This window comes from Cyprinodon tularosa, unplaced genomic scaffold (genome assembly GCF_016077235.1).
Source record: "Cyprinodon tularosa strain WSP-4 unplaced genomic scaffold, ASM1607723v1 ctg470, whole genome shotgun sequence".
Classification (NCBI taxonomy): Eukaryota; Metazoa; Chordata; class Actinopteri; order Cyprinodontiformes; family Cyprinodontidae; genus Cyprinodon; species Cyprinodon tularosa.
The window spans coordinates 333,099-352,357 of record NW_024039197.1 but is presented as its reverse complement, the minus strand read 5'-3'; the positions used below and the strand labels follow the sequence as shown (position 1 = coordinate 352,357).

Genomic DNA, 19,259 nt, shown 5'->3' with positions numbered 1-19,259 from the left:
CACTAACTACAAAGATAGTTTATAAATGATAAAAACAATGAAAACTTGCACTTGTTCAATGAATCGAGTATGAACTAAAGAGGTTTTAGTTGACAGCGGTGAAGCTAAGAAGACGTGACCTAAATTAATCAGAGAAGCAGCCATATGACCTACGGTGAGGGGTAAAGATCCAATAAGGGGTCAACAAACTTAACTATGTATTAAGGTATATACTAAACTTAGAAACAAAGTCAAATAGATTGTTTTCTAGCTTTTTAAAATATATACTAAACAATATACATTTTCTTCTTTTCGGTTATTGTTCACTAATTGAACACCTTTATGTTAGTTCTTATTTTTCACTTCTCTCACCTTTGGATCCTCACAGTTTCCCTCCAAGCTGATGCCACAGCTCAGTACCAGCCTCTTGTACACCTTGATGATGTCATACACACTAACCACTGGGCGCTCGATACCGGTTGGCTGTCCACCCAGACAGGCCTTCACCTGCTCCAGCCTTTTACTTACCGGCAGAGCATCATCAAGTGGAGGAGGAGCCAGACTGGAGCTCAGACCTGATGGGGATCAGACAGGCTGAGCTGTGGAAACATCTCTGAGGAGGTGGGACCTCCTATCAGTGAGTTTCTGTTTCAATCAATACCTTTGCTCTGGTCCTGCTGCAGAGAAATGTAATATGCATCTCTGGCTCCCCAGCAGACAGATAGTCCAATCAGAGTAAGGCCTTCTTCGTCTCTTACTGGAAAACCATCAAGCTTTTGAAGAGCTGCTGATGCTGGACAAACATGAAACAAAGAGAGGCAACATTAAGCGAAAACCATGAAAGAAGCTGAAATATTTGCTTCAAATTTTCCCTCACCTCTCTTATGTTTTCCTCCTATCTCATCCTCCGGCTGCTGCCTGCACTCTTTCTTCTCACAAGCCAAAGCCACAGAGAACCGCTCTTTGGTCTTCCATTCTTTTATGAAAGTATCAAACAGACGGCAGTCACTCGCCACGTCTATGATGGTGAAGCTCCCAGAGTTGCTGCAGCAGAGCGAAGCGTCCTGGGACAGCTGGAGAGTGAAGCCTTCAGGACTGACCGAGGACTCAGTGTCAGACGGAGGCTTCGGTTGGGGGGGTGGTGGAGACGTTAGACTCTCTGGGGGGAGGAAGATCCGGGCCACCGACATGTTTTTCTCTGATCTATCATCAATAAACGAAACAGCAGGCTCTAAGCAATTGCTCTGCATGTGAGGTGTGGCGTATTTTTCATCTGCTGATCTCTCTGGGGGACGGATTGAGGGAGTGGAGCGTTTAAGAGGCTGAGCGACGACAGGTGAGCTGACAGAGGAGGTGGTGAGTTTTATTCTTGGTGTGACAGGAGCTGCTTCCTGTGTTGGGGGAATGAGGTCACTGGCAGAACCTGGTCTCTCTGGGAGTTGGATCTCCTGAGCTTCATCGGATTGTTGGGAATTTTCCCTCTTTTTGTCAGGTTGTACTGCAGCCTGTGGTGACTCTGTGCTCGTAGCAGCAGCAGAGGCAGCTTGGATTTGGGAGTTTCCAGAGCCTGGTGGGTCAGACATACTGGGCCAGCGGTCAAAGATTTCTTGTAACCCAGGGCTACAATAAACAGCACTTTCAGGGAAGTTTTGGACATGTGGGGGTCTGAAAACACATTTTTCTTCCTTTTCATTGCATCTCTTCTCAACCTGTTGTGTAGTTCGGCCCTCATCTAAATCCTCATCAGTAGAGGAGTTATCATTTTGATTGCAAGGCTGATTATTGCCAGCCTTTTCCTTGTCTGGCTCATTTTGGCACCTTAACACGAGATCTTCCTCCCTGTTTGGTGGCTGTAGCTCCTGATTTTCTTCAGGTCGCCTCGACAAACTTTGCCTCTCCAGAAAGTGTTCACCCACTAAGAGAGCGTCTCCCCACTCAGACAGGTTTAAGAAGGACTCGCCCCACTGGACCGCCTCCTGTTCCTCCGCCTCCTGGTTTGCGAAAAGCTCACTGCGTCGTCTCTGTTGGGCAGATGGAGCACCACCCAAGCTGGCAGATTCTACCTCACCTGCTGGCTCAGGAGCATCCAGCAGAGGGCTGTAGTACATGCTGTCGAACAGGAAGCTACTGCTTCTGTTTGGACTTTCTGATGCAGCGTTGTTAGTGTCTGTTATGTTTTTTTCTTCGTCTTGGTTATTTCCTCTTCCAGCTGGACTGGGAGATACCTGTGAAAACAATGAATTATTTTCTAAGGAAGCTAAAAAGTGCTGAAAGATTATTTAGAAATATTAAGATTTTCTTCTTTGCCTCATTACAACCACCAACTTTGAATGTATTCTACTGGGATTTTATGTGTTAACACAAAAAAAGTAAACATTTATAAACCAGATAAACCTTTTCTTCCTAGATTCATTATCTTGTGGCTTCGCCTCTGGCTATAATAGGCAGTCTTGCACATGAAGAAAGTGAATTTGTTTTCTTCATACTTCTTCATTGGTCAGTTGAAATGGAGAGTGTCTATCAAGTCTTTCAACAGATTTAGAGCTGGACTTTAAATAGGTCATTCTCTGAAATACATACAATCAAATATACACCCATCTATGCAGCTTTTGCTAAAAGTTCATAGTTCTGCTGAAAGCTGGATGCATTATTTCAAAAAATCAACGAAAAGATTAAGGAAATAGAATCTGGGTCAGATTTTCCAATTAAAATAACTGTCGCAAAACAGACAAAATGGAGAAAAACAAAGACAAAAAAGATGAAACAAAAAGACTGGACTTGAACAATTAAGTAGTGATTGCAGACGTTCAGTTGGAGAGCTGAGTTCCAATCGAGGTAGTTAAGTTTATGAAAATTTCCTAATAAAAAACATTTCTAGGGAAGAGACTTCGAAGCATTGGATGCAGGTCCAGCAGATTCCACAACAGTTTCTTCCCCACTGCCACCAGACTGCTGAATGATTTGTAAAATGGGTTATTATATTGTATTTTATCATATTTTATCATTTTATACAAAAAAAAATCTGTCTAAGTCTAAATTGGAAAAATGCATGGTGCCATCATTTTTGGTGGCACCATGCATTTGGTCAAAATGATTTCACTTACAGTACCCCCTGTTAATGGATTCAATAAAGACACATAGTCTGAAGTTAGTCAGCTCTAAACCTGGTTCCAGTTTTATGAATCTCCCCTCCTGTCCGCTTTGCTGAATAGTCCAGTCCCATCAGGTTTGCAGTTGTGCAACAAGACTGTCAATTGTTTTCTAACAAGCCTCTGAGACCTTCACTGAAGTCATACGTCAATCAATCAAATAATTATATTTATCCTCATAGTGTGATTCAGTTTTAGGCTACTAGTCATAATAAATGGGAGAGAAGACGACAATAAGTCAAGCATTCAGAAACAAATACAGGGCATTAGGCAGAATTCCTGACTATGAGGTCAGAATGACTTATAACCTGTTTAGCCTTGTGTAGCACCTGGGTTTTCTAGAGAGAGCCCCAGTCTGTCATCGTCACTCCGGTGATCCTGGAGCAGATTTTAACAATGATCCTCCACAGACAATCCAATCAAACAAGTGGAACTGACAGACAAATTAAAAGACTTTGAATAAATGAATAGTAAAAATGTAATAAAAATCCTCTGATATACATTAGAAGAATTTGAGTTACACATCAAGTGGATTCCTTAATGTCCCTGTTTAAATATTTACTCTGTAGGTTGGAGTCAAAGTTCCCAAGTACTTATGTGTCTCTACTATTTCAACACGTTTTCCATGAATTATGCTGGCTTCTAGATAAGAATCTTTTTTCCTAAAATCAGGGATTAATTCCTTGAGTTTTTCCACATATTAAAGTCCAGATAGTTAATATCACACCACTCTAAAAAGTGCAATAAAGCCTTCCCATGTTCTGACTGAGCCCTCTGAAGAAGTGACAACAGGGCAATGTCATCGGGAAGGCAGGGGGAAAGGACCCAACCCAACGGAGAACCCGTTTATGAACTGATGCTACAGGAGGTCTAGTGAGGTTTGTCAGTTAGGAGGTTTAGATTTAATAATAAAATCTAATCCGGAAGATAAAAATGAAAGAAAAACCAAACTCACTTCACTTTGTGTTGCTCTATTAACTAAAATTCCATTAATTACACAGAAACTCAAAAGTTTGTGGTCATGATGTCATTCAATCTGAGCCCTGTGAGTACCTCTGGAGGAGTGTGAAAACTTACTCTGTGGTCTGTGTGAAGGATTAGCTCCATCTGGCTCTCTGTTACTGAAATATTGAATGTAGGAGATGACATCTCAGCGCCTTTAGCTTCATCTCTTCCATCATTTTCAGCTTCTGTTGCCAGCTCCTCCTGTTGGACCCCCTGATGTTCTACCACCTGATCTGTCCCTCCAGCTACACCAGTGAAGGCATTTTGGACAAGAATTCTCTCTGTTTGAGTGTCTAAGTCCAAGCTGTCACTGAAACTTTCTTCCTCTGCACCCCCCTCTTCCTCAGTCCTACTGCCTGCATACAGCTCCGGAGAGGAAAATGTATCCACCTCTCTGGCTTCGACTCGTCTTCTTTTGGCCAGGGGAGTTAACAGGGGAGCAGACGGAGGGGAATGGGACATATCTACATCCGCATGCGTAGAAACATCATCCGAGTTTCCTTGAAGAGTTGTGGGACTCTGATTAACGGGCACAGAGTTTGTGGCTTTTAACCGTAACCTCTCGACTTGCTCTGACTCATCCTGCAGACCCCTGTCAGTCTGTATTGATTGCAGGACTTTGCTTAATGCAACCGAGTGCTTCAGCCTGTCTGGCTGCAGAGGGGATGTTAAGAAGACTCCATTAGCTGTGTTTGTGGAAGCTCTTGGTTGTTGGGTTGTGTGGGACATAGGGGCTCTGAACCTGGGGGGTGGGGTAGGAGAGGATGGGGCCTGAGGCTGGGGGGGCCCCTGAGGGAGAGGGCTGGATAGAATCTGAGCCAACTCTTGAGTTAGGCTTCTTTCAGCAGCAGGTTCATTTAAATAATCCTCCTTCTCCTCTCCAACTGATTCGTCTGTTTTACTCTTCTCTTTTTCTGGTGTCTTGATATTTTCTTTCTTTTCCTCTTCTTGTAGACCCCCTCTGTTCTCTTCTGTTTTCTCTGGAAGTCCGACATCATCTTGGATTGATGTGCTGGGCTTCACTTTCATTCTTTCTTCAGATCTTTTAACCATAACTTCCATCACATTTTTCTTCTTTGCTTCTCGTAAGAAGCATCTCCCATCAGCAATCCTTTTCTCCGTTATTGCATCTGTGTTAATCTCCTCCACATTAGCCTCTCTTGCTTTCCTCTTTGCCTCCTGCTTTGGCGTTTGATGCACTTCAGTTTTTTCCATTTGTAAACGCTGTGGGCTGGAATTAGCAGCAGACGAATCCCCACTTGGGTGATCATCGGTGCTATTTTCAGAGGAAGCCTGTGGAGGAAGAGTTGATGGATCCCAGTGAACTCCAAGTTGAGCTAGGTCCTCTTGAAGGAGGAGCCTGGCCTCAGAAACGATCTCAGCAGCTGCTTCCTGTTCTGTCAGAGCCCGTCCGCCGGCGACCCACACACAGCGCAGGTTTCGCCTCTCCGCTGCCTCCATCTCGCTCTCATCCGCCGCTCTCTTTGAACTGATAGTACAAAGAAGTATTTCCAATTAAAGTGGTTTTATTCAAAGCTTACTGTTGTTAAAGGTTAGAATAAAAATAGAAAACTGGTTGGATTTTTTATTATGTTGGAATATTTCTGTTAGACTAAAGCGCTTCCAAACTTCTCAGGTGCTTAACTTTACAGGTCGCTTTAGAAGCTCTTCATGTTGTGTCTCACAGATCCAAAGCTTTTAACTATGATTATTCAATCCAAGAAGACCAAATAATACAAACGTTGCACGACTTAGTTTACCAACAGGGCAATGATCTAAAAACATAAGTGAAAAGTACTTCAGAAATGTGGGCCTGTGTCAGGAAACAAACCAGTATAAATGAGCTCCCTCATTTCTGACAAGAAAGATGGTCAATTATCCAGGTAGAAGGATGTCTGTAGATAAATGATTACTAAGAAAAGAACATGGTTTCTCTGCAACATGCTAAAGAACATTTTTCCAATTATAAATGGGGTTTACGTATAATTTCAACCCAATTGGTATTAGAGAAAATCAATTAAATCCAGATTTGTGCTCCCGAGTTGTTTCTCCTGTAATTAACCCATCCCAACAAAAACAACTGTTCAACTACTAGAGCATCAAGAACCCAAATTATTAAGAAATTAATTTATGTAAACTTGTGACCATCCATGTTTCTATCTGTACCTTAAAGTCTTTTGGGGTTTTTGTTTATTTTTTTATTATGAAAAGATGATTAACACAAATGTAATAACATTTTTGACGATTACAGCAATTTAAGAAAAATCCAAACAGAAAAGTAAAAATGTACGTCAAGCTGCAGCTAAACCTTTGATGCAGGAAAACAGAGTTTACTGAAACTGTGATGGGATTTGTTAGGATTTCTTTGATGAAGCTAAAATTCCTTTCACTATCTGAATATTTTTCATATTTACAGTTTATCCTTAGAAGCCTAATTAAAATTTATAATTATCCACACAGTTAAATATAATAATAATAAAATAATTTAACTTTATTGATCTCACACTGGAGAAATTTACCTCTGCATTTAACCCATCCCCTTGAGAAGCAGTGGGCTGCCATTGTGCGGCGCCGGGGGAGCAGTCTGGGGTTAAGGGTCTTGCTCAGAGACCTAGAGTGGCAGTCTGTGGGAGTGGAGCTCGAACTCAGAACCTTAGGATTCCAAGCTCTATGCCCTAACCAGGCTGCCACTCCCCTATCATATATGAAAGAAGAGTTGTATAGTTCAGATGTACCTCTTGAATGGGACTGCATTCCGCAAAGCTTTTTCCACAACAGCCACCGTGGCCTGGGCCACTTCTGCCACAGTGCAGAGACCCTGGGCGTAGAGCGCTCTGGCGCGCGTTGCATTGAGAAGGGAAATCCTGACCAGATCGACGAGCTCCCTCTGGACCCCAAAGCTCAGCCTGGTCTGGTACTGAGACAACAGGAGCTCCATGTTGTGCCAGCCCAGACGCTTGCAGAATACAGTAACCATCCCTGAAACATGATAGTGGGTTCAGTCAAAATTACCCTGAGATGGAGTGAAATCCTATCAGGGAATCAGGCTATTTACTCAAGATAAACCACAAATGAGAATGGAACACACCATTTATAAACCAGTCCGTTCTGCATTAGTACCATAACACTTTTTTAGTAGCCTGATGTAACGCTATTATCTTAACTGTCATGCTTTCATGAGTTGTAATTAGAAAATCAGAATAAATGGAAAATTGAGTCAGCAAAACTATTCCTGAATCAGTGTCACACTCTGCAAATCAAATCCTTGTGCAGAGTTCCTGGCAATATATTTCTATTGTAATCATGAGGTTTCCAGCAGCCATAAAACAAAACCCTCAAACATGTACCTGCATACGTAGAAGCAGATTGCTGGAGAGACTGCAGCTGTCCTCGATTGCAGTTGAACTTGGATGCAACAGTTCCCAGAGGCACTTCGCTGACCAGATCCTGGAGTACAAGAGTTGTGAAAAACCTGAGGGGAATAAAGGGGGGGGGGGGGGGGGGGGGGCTCAGCAGGATTCATATACCGTAAGTCTGGACTCAGTAAGTAACTTTAAAAATATTTAAATACACAATGTGAAAAAATAAAGGAAATATTAATCCCTTCAGCTGACTATTCATTTTGTGATTGCTTGATATTTATATATGCAGTGCCTAGCATAAATATTAGGTCCTCTTAAACTTTTTCACCATCATGTTTACACATTATGAAACCTTTTTAGGGTGATCTGCAGACTTTGCTTTTTGCCAAATAGTTTTTTACATTTCGGCCAAATAAGTAGGTTTTGTACTCTCTTTCACGGATTTGCAGAGAACATGTGTCAAATGACTCTGAGCATGGACACAGCATGGGTTTGTGTGGCTCCGCCTCCACGGACGCCGGATTTATGGAATAAAATAGCGGTCCTGTCAATAGATTCTTCCATAAGAGCTCTAAAGCTCTGCGGCTCCTCCAGTCTTACCATCTAAACTGCTTTCCTGATTAATCCCCTCAACTGTAAACCAACCACATTCTGGTAGGTTTGCAGTTGATTCATAGTCATTGGTTAAACATCCGATTATGAGACATTCAAAGCATGAAATGCCATTCAATAGCCTGGCTCTGCTTTAATTTCTCGACCACTTCATCTGGGACCATCCTGCTGTGCTCTTCATGTTTAAACCCCTGATTCCTTCACAGAACAGCTGAATCCACATAAGCACAGCTGCAACCTATGTAGTAATTAGTGGATTTTTATACGTGCACAAAAATATTTAGGGGTATGTAGCCCCAGTGAAGGGATCACTGGGGCTGCAGCATCTAATTTGTAAATAAAGTTAACAAAAAATCTTATTTTCCTTCCATAGTGCTCCTATAAGAACTTCAATAAAATACACAGAGGTTTGCATTTTTGATATAAAGGAAATTTTGACGCCCTGTCCACAGTTTGAACACATATTGCAGCTATTGTGGTGTGATACTCTAAACAGTGGTAGGGGTGTTATGCAGAAGAGAAACAAATGCTATAATCTGTATGATAAACGTATTTTGCCGCATGGTTAAATAGATGTTTTACCTTTTATGAATGGCCATCTGTCTGAGCTGCTTGTCTGTCTTGGCTACAACTTTGCCGCTGACAGATCGTGCAAGAAAGCCTTCCTGGACACCGACCAGCTCTGCCACTCGCTTCATCGAAGACGGCAGCTGCTCCCACAGGCAGAAAAACTGATACCAGTCTATTGTGGTCCACTCAGCATACAGCGGAGTGATCTGGAAATATATAAAGGTTGTTAAATTAAATGATTTATAGCAGGATTTGGTGCATTCCTTGCTAGCTAGGGTCTTAATATAAAGGTATTTTATTTGTACCAGATACAGAATGTGTAAATTATTCTCAAGTACAAATCCCTTCATAGCTCGCTGGAGATCTGCAAATATCCCCAAAGCCTCTGGAGGAGAGAGGGATGAAGAAAGAGTGGCAGAACCGAGCTGGGTGGGACAGTACTGTTCATCTGAAGACCAAGAAGCATCATGGTAAAAAAGGAAAGAAAAAAACATTATAAAAAATAAAAGACAGGTCATCAAAATCATAATATGGGAATAAAATAATAGAGCATCTGCAGATTTTTACACTTTAAAACTGTATTTTAGATGAATTACTAAAAGTCTCCTTATCATGTTGCAGTCTTATGAATTAAAGCATAAATCTAACATTAACAAGAATGGTAAACCTTGGAGTTACCTTCCCCATCCTTTTTAATGCTAATAAATTCGTTTCCCATCAGCCATTCAACACAAGCCTCAATAGCTCCACTGCTGGTTTCCTCATCCGATTCTTTTCTAGCGTCACTTTTCATGCTGGCAGCTAAAAGGGAGCACGACGCGTATAACCTCACATCCTGCGGGGTGCTGGCGACACCTCCAACAATAATCTGGGAGGAGAGGGTGAAAAGCACATATTTCAGTGTATTTTCATAGGATTTTATTCAATAGACCAAAATAAAGCAGAGAATTGATGAAAACCCAAAAAAAAAAAAAACTTTTTTTCCAATAAAAATTTTTTTACAATGTAGACTTGAAATCTGGCGCTCATAATTAAAGCCTATTGCAACCAAACACCTTTAGAAATCCCCTAAATAGTAAATACATTTAAATTTAAAGGTCTTCGATTCTTTTTAGAGAAAATAAGGGAATAACTTAACAAAACAAAGGAAAACAAGGAAGGACGTTGTAGAGAATTTAAACTTAGGCCAAAAAAACTGTATCCGAAACCTATAACCTAACAATAACGTCTCACATAGCTCTGTTCAACCCATTATCTGAAAAAGCAATTCATATTGCATGGATTGTAAACCTTCCAGTACATGACAGTCTATCCAAGACATGGAGGTTAAGCTATAATCAGAGAAGCAGTGAAGAAGTGAAGGGAAACTGAGGGAGCTGCTAAGACCCATGGCTCAGGTGATAAAATCTGCTGACAGGACAACCATTACAGCAGTTACACAATGCAGTTAACATAAAGTCATAGAAAGGCAGTGCAGACATGTAGGGGAATCCAGCAAACATGTGGAAGTAGGTGTTCCAGACAGATGAGATCAAAGTTGAATTTTTGTCAAACAAACTATAACACTATAGGCCTGATCTTTAAGGATCCAAAAAAGAAGCACTAAACCTGGTGAAAAATAAAATGACATGAGCAATAAGTGGGCTTACTAAGGGTGATCTACAAACACTGGTTCAATCCTCTCTATTTGAATGATAGAATATTAAGTATTAAATGCATTTAATGCACAAATTAAATGCATTCAAGGTTATGGATGTTAAAACAAGAAAAAATGAATGGAATAGAAAGTATTGATAATAAAAGAAATCTATTACAATGCAGCGATTATAATCAGATAATCTGTTGTTCTTATATCGGGTTTGATGTTGGTCGTACCTCCAGGATGGCTCTGAGCATGCTGGTGGTCACACCTTCGCCCTCCCTCCTGACCAGGCAGCTGCTGATTGGCTGAAGATCTCCTTTCAGAAGACTCATACCTTTCTGACGCTCGTTCTGCTTGCACACAAGAACACTTTCACCTCGAGGGAAGGAAAAGAAAAACATTTTACTAAAGAAGGATGCTTTAAGGAATCCTCGGCGGTCTCCCTCTCTAAAATGGTACCTGTGGTATCAACTCCTTTTCTCCCAGCTCGTCCAGCCATCTGTTTGTATGTGAGTGGGTCCAGCAAGCGTCCATTAAAAGTTGGAGTGCGAATGACCACCCTGCGGGCCGGGAGATTAACTCCTGATGAAAGGGTGGAGGTGGCGGCCAGAACTCTGATCAATCCCTGTCGAAACGCTCCCTCCAGCACGTCACGCTCATCAAACGTCAACCCTGCAGATTGAAATCTTTCTCATTAACTTACTAGACATGCTGCATTTCAGTAATGATAAAGGACTGGGTGTTTACCAGCGTGGTGGAAGGCCACTGCCCAAGGAACGGTGCGCTGTAGGATGGGATCAAGACCAGCTGGAGTCCGCCGCAGCTGAGCTATGACATCAACTAAGCTCTCTGGATCTAGACAAACAGGCTGAGGACCAGCTTTGCCCTGGAGATCTGAAAGAAAAAGGAAGTCCTCCTACAATGTCAATACTTATTTAACATAAAAAGTCCCATAAATGTCAACGCTGCATAATCACATTTAGTAAAACAGTATCATAGTCCATTTGCGGTTCTAGACAGGAGCCAACAGGGACCGGGGCCCCTATACTGAAGACATACTAAAAAGAAAAATAATTCTAACGATGATATGCACTGGAACAGACAGTGACTGATACGTCCCTTATACCCATTTCCTTTTTTTCCTTAAATTGTTGTCTTAACTATGATTTCAAATTTAAGGTGATAGGATCTTAATAGTGATAGGATCAGTTTTCATCTGCCAACCAACCAACCAAAAAAACAAAAAAAACAATCTCCATTTAAAATAAGTCCGAAATATGTAATATTCTTAAAGCGTAAGAATAGCTTTATTTGACATTTTAGGAGATATGCATTTATCATTATCAACTTATTATTTTAGATGGTTTAATTTTTTTTTCTGCCTGACCCCCCCCAGGTAAACCAGGTCTAGAACCGCCATTTTACTCTCAATCATACCCGTATGTCTCAGGTTATAGAAGGCCCTGGCGATGGTGTCAGCCAGCTTTTCACACCAGTTCTTGGAGGGGCAGAACAGCAATACGGAGTGGCCTTCACTCACCGTCTCATAACACAAGCTCACAATATGATCGTCATCACCCTTTAAAAGAACCAAAAGCGTAAAGGAAGGGTAAGATGAAAGGGTTAAAAACCACCAAATAGTTCCTTATTTGAAAAGAAAAGAAGGGACACAATGTAACGTATAGATTATTTAAATTCTGATTCGCCTGGATACTTTAAATGAAAGGCTAAAACCGTAGAAGTGGGTGCAAATATCAGGTTGAAATGAAGCAGGAATGTTCAATGTGAAGGACAAGCAAAATTTAAGAGCAGGATTTACTTCTGTTTGTGCCTTTTTGAAACACCAGCAGACTAAGATAACCTAAATTAATACAAAAATAAACTGATTTCAATTATAAAATTAACCAATCTTATATAATGGGAAACTAGTAAATACAAGTAAAAGCAGAGGCTGAATGTAGTTACTTACAACTGTAATTGTCAAGCAGTTATGCATAGAAGCCAGTAGCCTCCAGCGCTTTCATATATATATATATATATATATTATATATATATATATATATATATATATATATACACAAAAAAGTGCATTGTATTTTGGGTTTTAAATATTATATCTTAGCATCAATAAGCATCATGTTTATCCAAATAGAACAACACCCTTGTACCAATTCACACTTTTTTTTTATTTTACTGAAAAATTAAGAAAAAACTGCAAACAAATCAAGAGCAGAGCCGTCACTAAAGTCCTCTTTACAAAACTGTAGGATGGACAGTTTGGATATATCTAAGCAGATTTAATGTATTTGCAGTGATGTACTCTGCTCGGATGTTTATGGCATTTAAACTGCATCCTAAATACAAAATGTCTCTTTTTTTTAGGCAAAAGATCATTAGCAACGATAAATAACACATTTCGAGATGTAAATCTGTTACCTTTAAGGAACAAAAAACATTACTTGGGTTATTTCTGCTGTTTTAAATCCATCGAGGTGCTTTTACAATATTGGAATAACAAAAGCTTTCTAAAAAGGCCCTTCAGCAGTCAAGAAATATGTTTAGGAGAAAGGCGGACCAACCAAAGTCGGAAAGAGACGAGCAGCTCAGCATGCTTATAAAATTGAAGCATATGGTCTCATTTTTGTTCCATCTTGTTAGGAAAATTAAGTGACAAAACCATCAAAATTGCATTATCAGGCACATGCTGACTTTACTTCAAGTTTTAACGCACGGCTTTAACCCTTTAGCGGTGAGAACTTTGATAGAAAAACTAAATGTGATGCATTCCTCTGGATAGTGTCTGAAGTTTTAAATGAAAATATGATTGTTCCAATTTATGACTTCCAAACCTTTATCCGCTTTTAACCTCTCTTTTAATACAGTGTATAATTGAACATTTCCTCCACTGATGTATTTACAGCCAAAAAAAGGGTCTGGAATTTTTCCATAGTTAGTGAAAGATTTTGATTTTACATAATGACTACCTGGTACTAAACCTAAATAATAGATCGGAGGAAAATGTGCCAATTTGAGTCAATAGCTGATCCACTTTAGCATAATTACTAAAGACATAACGTTGCCTCTGAATCATCAAAGGAAAATAACTACATCTGACGTTTCTCTTTGCTATTTTTGAAAACGATACATGCGAGTCATTTCTGCTGTATTATGTTGCTAAATCCAGGTTACCTTAATATCGAGAGCGGGAACGAACTGTCGAACCACGGAAAGGCTCCTGTCGTATATGTTACATCCCACTTTGAGGTGTTCCTGCAGGGGGACGGGTCTGAATTCTGTTTGGTATAAGTCAGCACCCAACCAACCAGCCAGCAGAGAGAGATTAGGCAAAGTGGCACTCATACCGATGATCTGAACACCCTCTGAAAGAGAGCTGTAGAAGGACATGTTAATAAAAACTCCACTTAAAGAAAAAGTAAAAAAAAAAAAAAACACAAAGTGTGAGACACCGACCCTGATGTGTTCTGTTTCTGTCCGATATAGCGAATTTTGGTTAGGAGCAGTTCAAGCAGGTATCCTCTTCCAGAATCCCCGACCATATGCAACTCATCGACCACCACCATGCCTTGTAGTACAAAAGAAAAAAAAATTATATATATATATATATATATATATATATATATATATATATATATATATATATATATATGTTTACTTTAAAAAATCTTGAAAAATGTTTTCAAAAAAATTAATTTTAAAGTCTCTTGTGTACATTTTAACAATTCAAAATCATTCATAAGGAGTATTTTACCTAGTAGACCCATGCTATCTTCTTCAATCAGTCTATTAATTAAAGAATTGGCTTTTTCTATGGTACAAACAGCCACATCCAGCGTAGAGAAACCTCCTGCAGCTGATGTGCTCCCCATGTAGCCCTCTACACGAATGCCAGCCTCTTCAAACACGCTCTACACAGTAGAAAAAGACAAAAGCTAGAATATAACATATATTAAAATTTTTAATAAAAAGCTTGGATTTCTTTATTAGTCCCTCTCACCTGGAGGTAGTGCATCTTTTCTTTGGCCACAGAAACAAAAGGCAAAATGAAAAGTGCTTTTCTTTTGGTCTCCAGCACGCGCTTGAGGATCAGCAGCTCCGAAACCAGAGTTTTGCCGGCACTGGTGGGTGCTTCATTTAATAGCAAAATAAAATTAGGAAAAAAATGTCCCTTAGTCTGGGAGTTACACTGTAGAAACAACATTGCCATCCTCACCAGAATACACAAGGTTCCCCCCATGCAGCACCTGTCCAACAGTGAGGCACTGAGCCTGCCATTCAAACATCCGAGTGACTCCGTGTTTCTGGTAGCGCTCTAAGACAGGCTTCGGTAATCCCCAGCTGGATAACAGCAGCTTTTCAGCCTGCTGATCAGGAGCACACAAGGCAACACCTGTGGAAGGATTCAAAACTCTTAATGTAGGATATTAATTTATATTGTTTGACAGAGTCTTCGAGATCATGTCTGCTCCTGAAGTACCAAGTGAAATGTGGTCCCTGGTTAGTTTTTTTTTTTTTTTTTTTTTTTTTTTTATCAATTAAAATATAAGAAGTACATTTGGTTATGCAATCCGATCTCCTTTAAGGCTTTTAATTTTATTTTTCTTAAAGCAAACAGTGACATTGTCATGTGTTGATTGAATTTTTTTTTTGGTCACATTTGTCATATTTATTGCTATAACAAAGGTAACTGACAATAAAATGAATCTTAATAATCCATCATAGTTCTTTTTGGCAATAGATTGCTATGATGTTCGTAGCCTGTAGTCAGGTAGAAGTAGTGGTTAGAGCAGGACGCTTGCAACCTGAGAAGGTTGCAAGTTTCCTAGTCCAAATCCAGCAGTCTACCCCTCAGACTCCCCAAGCAGCAGCCCACTGCCCTTTTAGGAGAGGCTTTAGATGCATAGGATTCAATGAACAGAGTTGCAATTATAAATAAAGTTAATTATTAATGCTATAGAAGTTTCAAAATCACAAATACTGCTCCATAAAAACCCAAACCCAACAACAAAAACTTTAGTTATTAAATATTGTACATCAGGACATGGCAAGGCAAGGCAAATTTATTTGTATAGCACAATTCAGTACAAAGACAATGCAAAGTGCTTTACATGATTAAAATATAGGAAAATAAAACAGAATCAAAGCAAGTAGGAAAAAAAATGTTACATTATAATAATCTAACATGTCCCTGTATAATCACCATTATAATTACCATTATTATTTTTTTTATCTCTTAAAATAAATTATTTTCTTTTTCAAGAACTGGGTGGTTGTTCATTAATACGTTCTTAAAATATAATGATGAGTTCTATCACTTTGAAAAAAACCCACAAAAGAAAGACGAAAAAATGTTATTGGATTCAAACGTAGATCCTCAACTAGGCTCGACTTTGACAAGGCCAGTCTGTCATATGAGATAATACCCTTAGGATTGTTGTCTTCTCGGAAGACAAACCTCCAACAGAGTCCTTTGCAGCCTCTAACAGGTTTTCCATTATTGATCCTAATCTTCATATATACCCTGATTTTCTTCTTCGCTGTTGGATTAAGATATGTGTATATGGACCTTGTGGCATAATGTAAGAAAGTGGTATGAATACTTCTTCGCATGTATTACAGCGGTGCATCTCTCTTTCTTTTTCGTGTTTCCTTTAAATAATATATAAACCTGGTTCATGTAAATAAAGATTAAAAAGAGATTAATACAGTAATATAAAATTCAGCAATATTTACCTGGAGGAGGAAGTGTGTCACTGAGACTGCTGAGCTCCAGACCACTGGGCACCGTGAGAACAGAGGTGGATTGATTCTGTAACGACTGCTGAAGTTTTGCCCTCTGCCTGGCTGCTGCTAGACGGGTGGGACTAAATAAGATATAGTCCCTGGATGCATCCAGAGGGGGACTGGTGTTCTTACTGGAGGTATCTCTGTCACTTAGAGGTGAGCTACTTCTCCTGAGATTCTGTCTGTAGCTAAACACAGATGGCAGGGAATGTTAGTGAGAAGACAAAAATAAAGACAAAGCAAAACGTTATGTTTTAGCTTGGACTTACTTGTCGGAGCTGCCTGCATTTTGACTGCTATGGGTGGCTTTACATGCCAGGGCGCTGACAGGGGCAGGAGTATCATTGGGATGGTTATTCTGTTCATTCCCCTTAGAGGGACCTACTTCACCAGAGTCCTCGCTGAAGAGAAGCCTCTGAGCCAGGTCTTTGCAGTCGACTCTCCATCCTGGTCTGTTAGATTCCCCTTTAGACCCACAGCCTCTCTGCTGGGGGTTCTCCCCCTCATGAGTGTAAATAAGTGTTTTCCTGTCCATCTTCATATTGTTTCTGTCCATTTTACTGTTTGTAGTCTGTATTATGGGTTGTGGAGGAGAAAATCCATCTGCATACTGTCTTCTCATAACATCTCCCTTAACTTCCCCCTTAGAAAGATCAACAACATCCAGAACCTGCAGCATCTCTTCATCCAGAGCTAAGGTGGATTCCCCCGGTAGAAGCTGAGCTCCTCCATCCTGACAGAAAGAATTAAAAATGTTCATTTCTTGTCTGGTTGGATCGAAAACTGGCAGTTAAATAAGGAATTGTTATTGTCACTCACCTTAAGGCCACCTTCATTAACCCTCTGTGATCTATCTGCTTTGCCTGATGTTTTCTGTACAAGTTTTTCTCTGTCTGGTGTCTCATTTTTGCCTGGGATGCTGTGTTGGAAAAAAAAAAATACGTCACTGCAGGAATAATGAGTTAGAACTCAAGAGATTAAAAGATCCCACGTACCTGATTTTCTTCTTGATCTGGTGCTGTCCTAGGTAAGTCTTCTTTTTCAGAGGACCCGGAGTCATCATTAACTTTTCATCGCTAATATTAGATATACAGCTGCTCCCCGATAGATTAGAAACGGTAACTCGTGTTTGTGAAAGATATATAAACAAGACCAGTTGTATTATTCTTTTTTTGGTAAACAAGTATAAAAATAATAAAAAAAAAAACGTTCCGGAAAACAAACGAGAAATCAAAAGTTACCGCCGAGGTAGAATCACTGCGTTACACTAAAACTGTCCGAAGAGCATCTTGGCTGCGGTTTGCAATGTTCCGCATAGAGGACTGACTTCTTTCATTTCTTCTTCTTCTTCTTATGGGGTTTTATGGCGGTTGGCAGACTTGTGAATTGTGCATTACCGCCACCAACTGATATGGAGTAAAGCAAGAAAACAGAAAACGATTCACCCCCCCCCCCCCCCCAAAAAAAAAAAAAAAAAAAAAAAAAAAAAAAAAAAAAAAAAAAAAAAAAAAAAACCTGTGTAACTTAAACCAACATAATACTAAATCACATTTGCCCATATAATTTTTAATTTACTCTAGGTCATCTTAACTCTGCCAGTTTCTGATGGTCCCATCGGTCCTCCCATCATACTTCCAACCATCTCCCAGTTCAAATCTTTAATGTCCAGATATTTTTCTGCAGCCTTCACTATTATTTTGATTTTTTCCGTTTTTTTTGTTGTCTGTGCAGTACAATTAATTACTTCTACCATGAAAAGAACAAAATTTGTCTTTTTAACAATAAGTGAGTCTTCATCAATTTTTTGATTCTCTAGAGGTTTGGAATTTGCCGTGTGTTGAACTGTAGGTTTGGGTTTTTCTGACTGAGATGGGATCCTTTTTGCAGCTTCAGCGTAGGTTATTCCGAGCTCAAATTTCATTTTTTTAATTTCCTCAGACCTTTTGCTTGCTTCACAGCCGCGATAAGCAGCAGTATGTTCTCCACCACAATTACAGCATTTTATTATAGCTTCTTTTCCACATTTACCATATTCGTGTTCTCCTGCACACCTTCCACACCTCTGTTTCCCTTTACAAACTGCTGCAATGTGACCGAATTTTTGGCATTTGAAACATCTCAATGGTGGAGGATTGTAGATTTTGACATTATAGCTTATGTAACCGATGAATACTTTGCTTGGTAATTGCTCTTCCTCAAATTTAATTAGCACTGATAAACTGTCAGATCTTTCTCCGTTTCTTGTTGTTTTTAACCGTTTTACTTCTTTTACTTTTGCACCGCTTATGTTTTCCAGAATCTCTTTTTCAGAAATTTTTAGAGGAACTCCTCCAATGACTCCCCTGCTGATCTTTTTGTTCTCCATTAGGCTGCACTGAACTCTTATCCCGTCAATTTTGTTGATCCGTATTGCTTTGCCTTGCTGGGCGCTGTCTCTGCAGTTAATTAGCAGGTCTCCACTGTACAGAATTCTGGCACCTCTGACTTCTCCGACAAGTTTATTGATGGTTTTTGTTAAGTGAACCGGATTCCAATTTGTAAAAGAGTCTGCCTGATTAACGACTTTGAATATGACTTTGAATTCATTTTGTTGTGCTGTGGAATGTATGGAATGATCATCACTGGATTGTTCTGAACTAGATTCCCCTTGAACTGATCTCTGTTTTTTCCGCTTTTTCTCATTTTTTGATGTTGCTATCTTCCACCCTTCATTGTCACTATTTCCCTCTTCCATCCCACAAGAATCGCTTCCTGTTTCCTCACTACTCACGGCCCAAGACATTTCTCCATAAGCAGCTTCAAAACACGCGCCATGCACCAAACGACCATCCACCGACTTCTTTCATTTCAGTCAGACTACTCGAATTATAGCTTCATAATTCGGGTAGTCTTAAAAAAAATCTATCTGGACACACTCCAGATAGATTTTTTTTAAGTCGTCATAAAATGATGAACAGCACATGAAACCTCCTTTTGATTCACATGTGGGTTTATTTATAAGACAATTAATGAAATGAAATAAAAAAACACCTACTTATCGTCAATAAAAACCCTCCCATTGAGGGTGAAATGTTTGCCACATTCCAAGTGACCTTTTTTTTTTTTTTTTTTTTTACAGAACTTATTTTGATAGTTCCC

At 39.8% G+C, this 19,259-nt stretch overlaps 1 protein-coding gene across 2 annotated transcripts in view; it reads right to left on the bottom strand.

The window, feature by feature from the left end:
* Positions 1–17,321, bottom strand: part of polq (polymerase (DNA directed), theta) — a 30,042-nt gene extending 12,721 nt beyond the window's left edge. Inside the window, exons 1-22 of one of the 2 annotated variants that reach the window (XM_038301638.1) lie at positions 17,117–17,320; positions 16,941–17,040; positions 16,391–16,854; positions 16,071–16,309; positions 14,551–14,727; positions 14,335–14,465; positions 14,089–14,245; positions 13,791–13,902; positions 13,509–13,710; positions 11,757–11,898; positions 11,067–11,213; positions 10,779–10,991; positions 10,553–10,695; positions 9,356–9,545; positions 8,983–9,125; positions 8,690–8,883; positions 7,481–7,605; positions 6,869–7,112; positions 4,206–5,622; positions 857–2,204; positions 641–772; positions 352–554 (exon numbers count right to left, since the gene is read on the bottom strand). In XM_038301638.1, the coding sequence (XP_038157566.1) occupies positions 352–554; positions 641–772; positions 857–2,204; positions 4,206–5,622; positions 6,869–7,112; positions 7,481–7,605; positions 8,690–8,883; positions 8,983–9,125; positions 9,356–9,545; positions 10,553–10,695; positions 10,779–10,991; positions 11,067–11,213; positions 11,757–11,898; positions 13,509–13,710; positions 13,791–13,902; positions 14,089–14,245; positions 14,335–14,465; positions 14,551–14,727; positions 16,071–16,309; positions 16,391–16,854; positions 16,941–17,040; positions 17,117–17,184 (6,291 nt within the window). In that variant the 5' untranslated portion in view covers positions 17,185–17,320. Of the gene's footprint in view, positions 1–351; positions 555–640; positions 773–856; positions 2,205–4,205; positions 5,623–6,868; positions 7,113–7,480; positions 7,606–8,689; positions 9,126–9,355; positions 9,546–10,552; positions 10,696–10,778; positions 10,992–11,066; positions 11,214–11,756; positions 11,899–13,508; positions 13,711–13,790; positions 13,903–14,088; positions 14,246–14,334; positions 14,466–14,550; positions 14,728–16,070; positions 16,310–16,390; positions 16,855–16,940; positions 17,041–17,116 lie in introns of both variants that reach the window. The other variant, XM_038301637.1, reaches the window with a different exon arrangement.
* Positions 17,322–19,259: the final 1,938 nt, after the last annotated feature.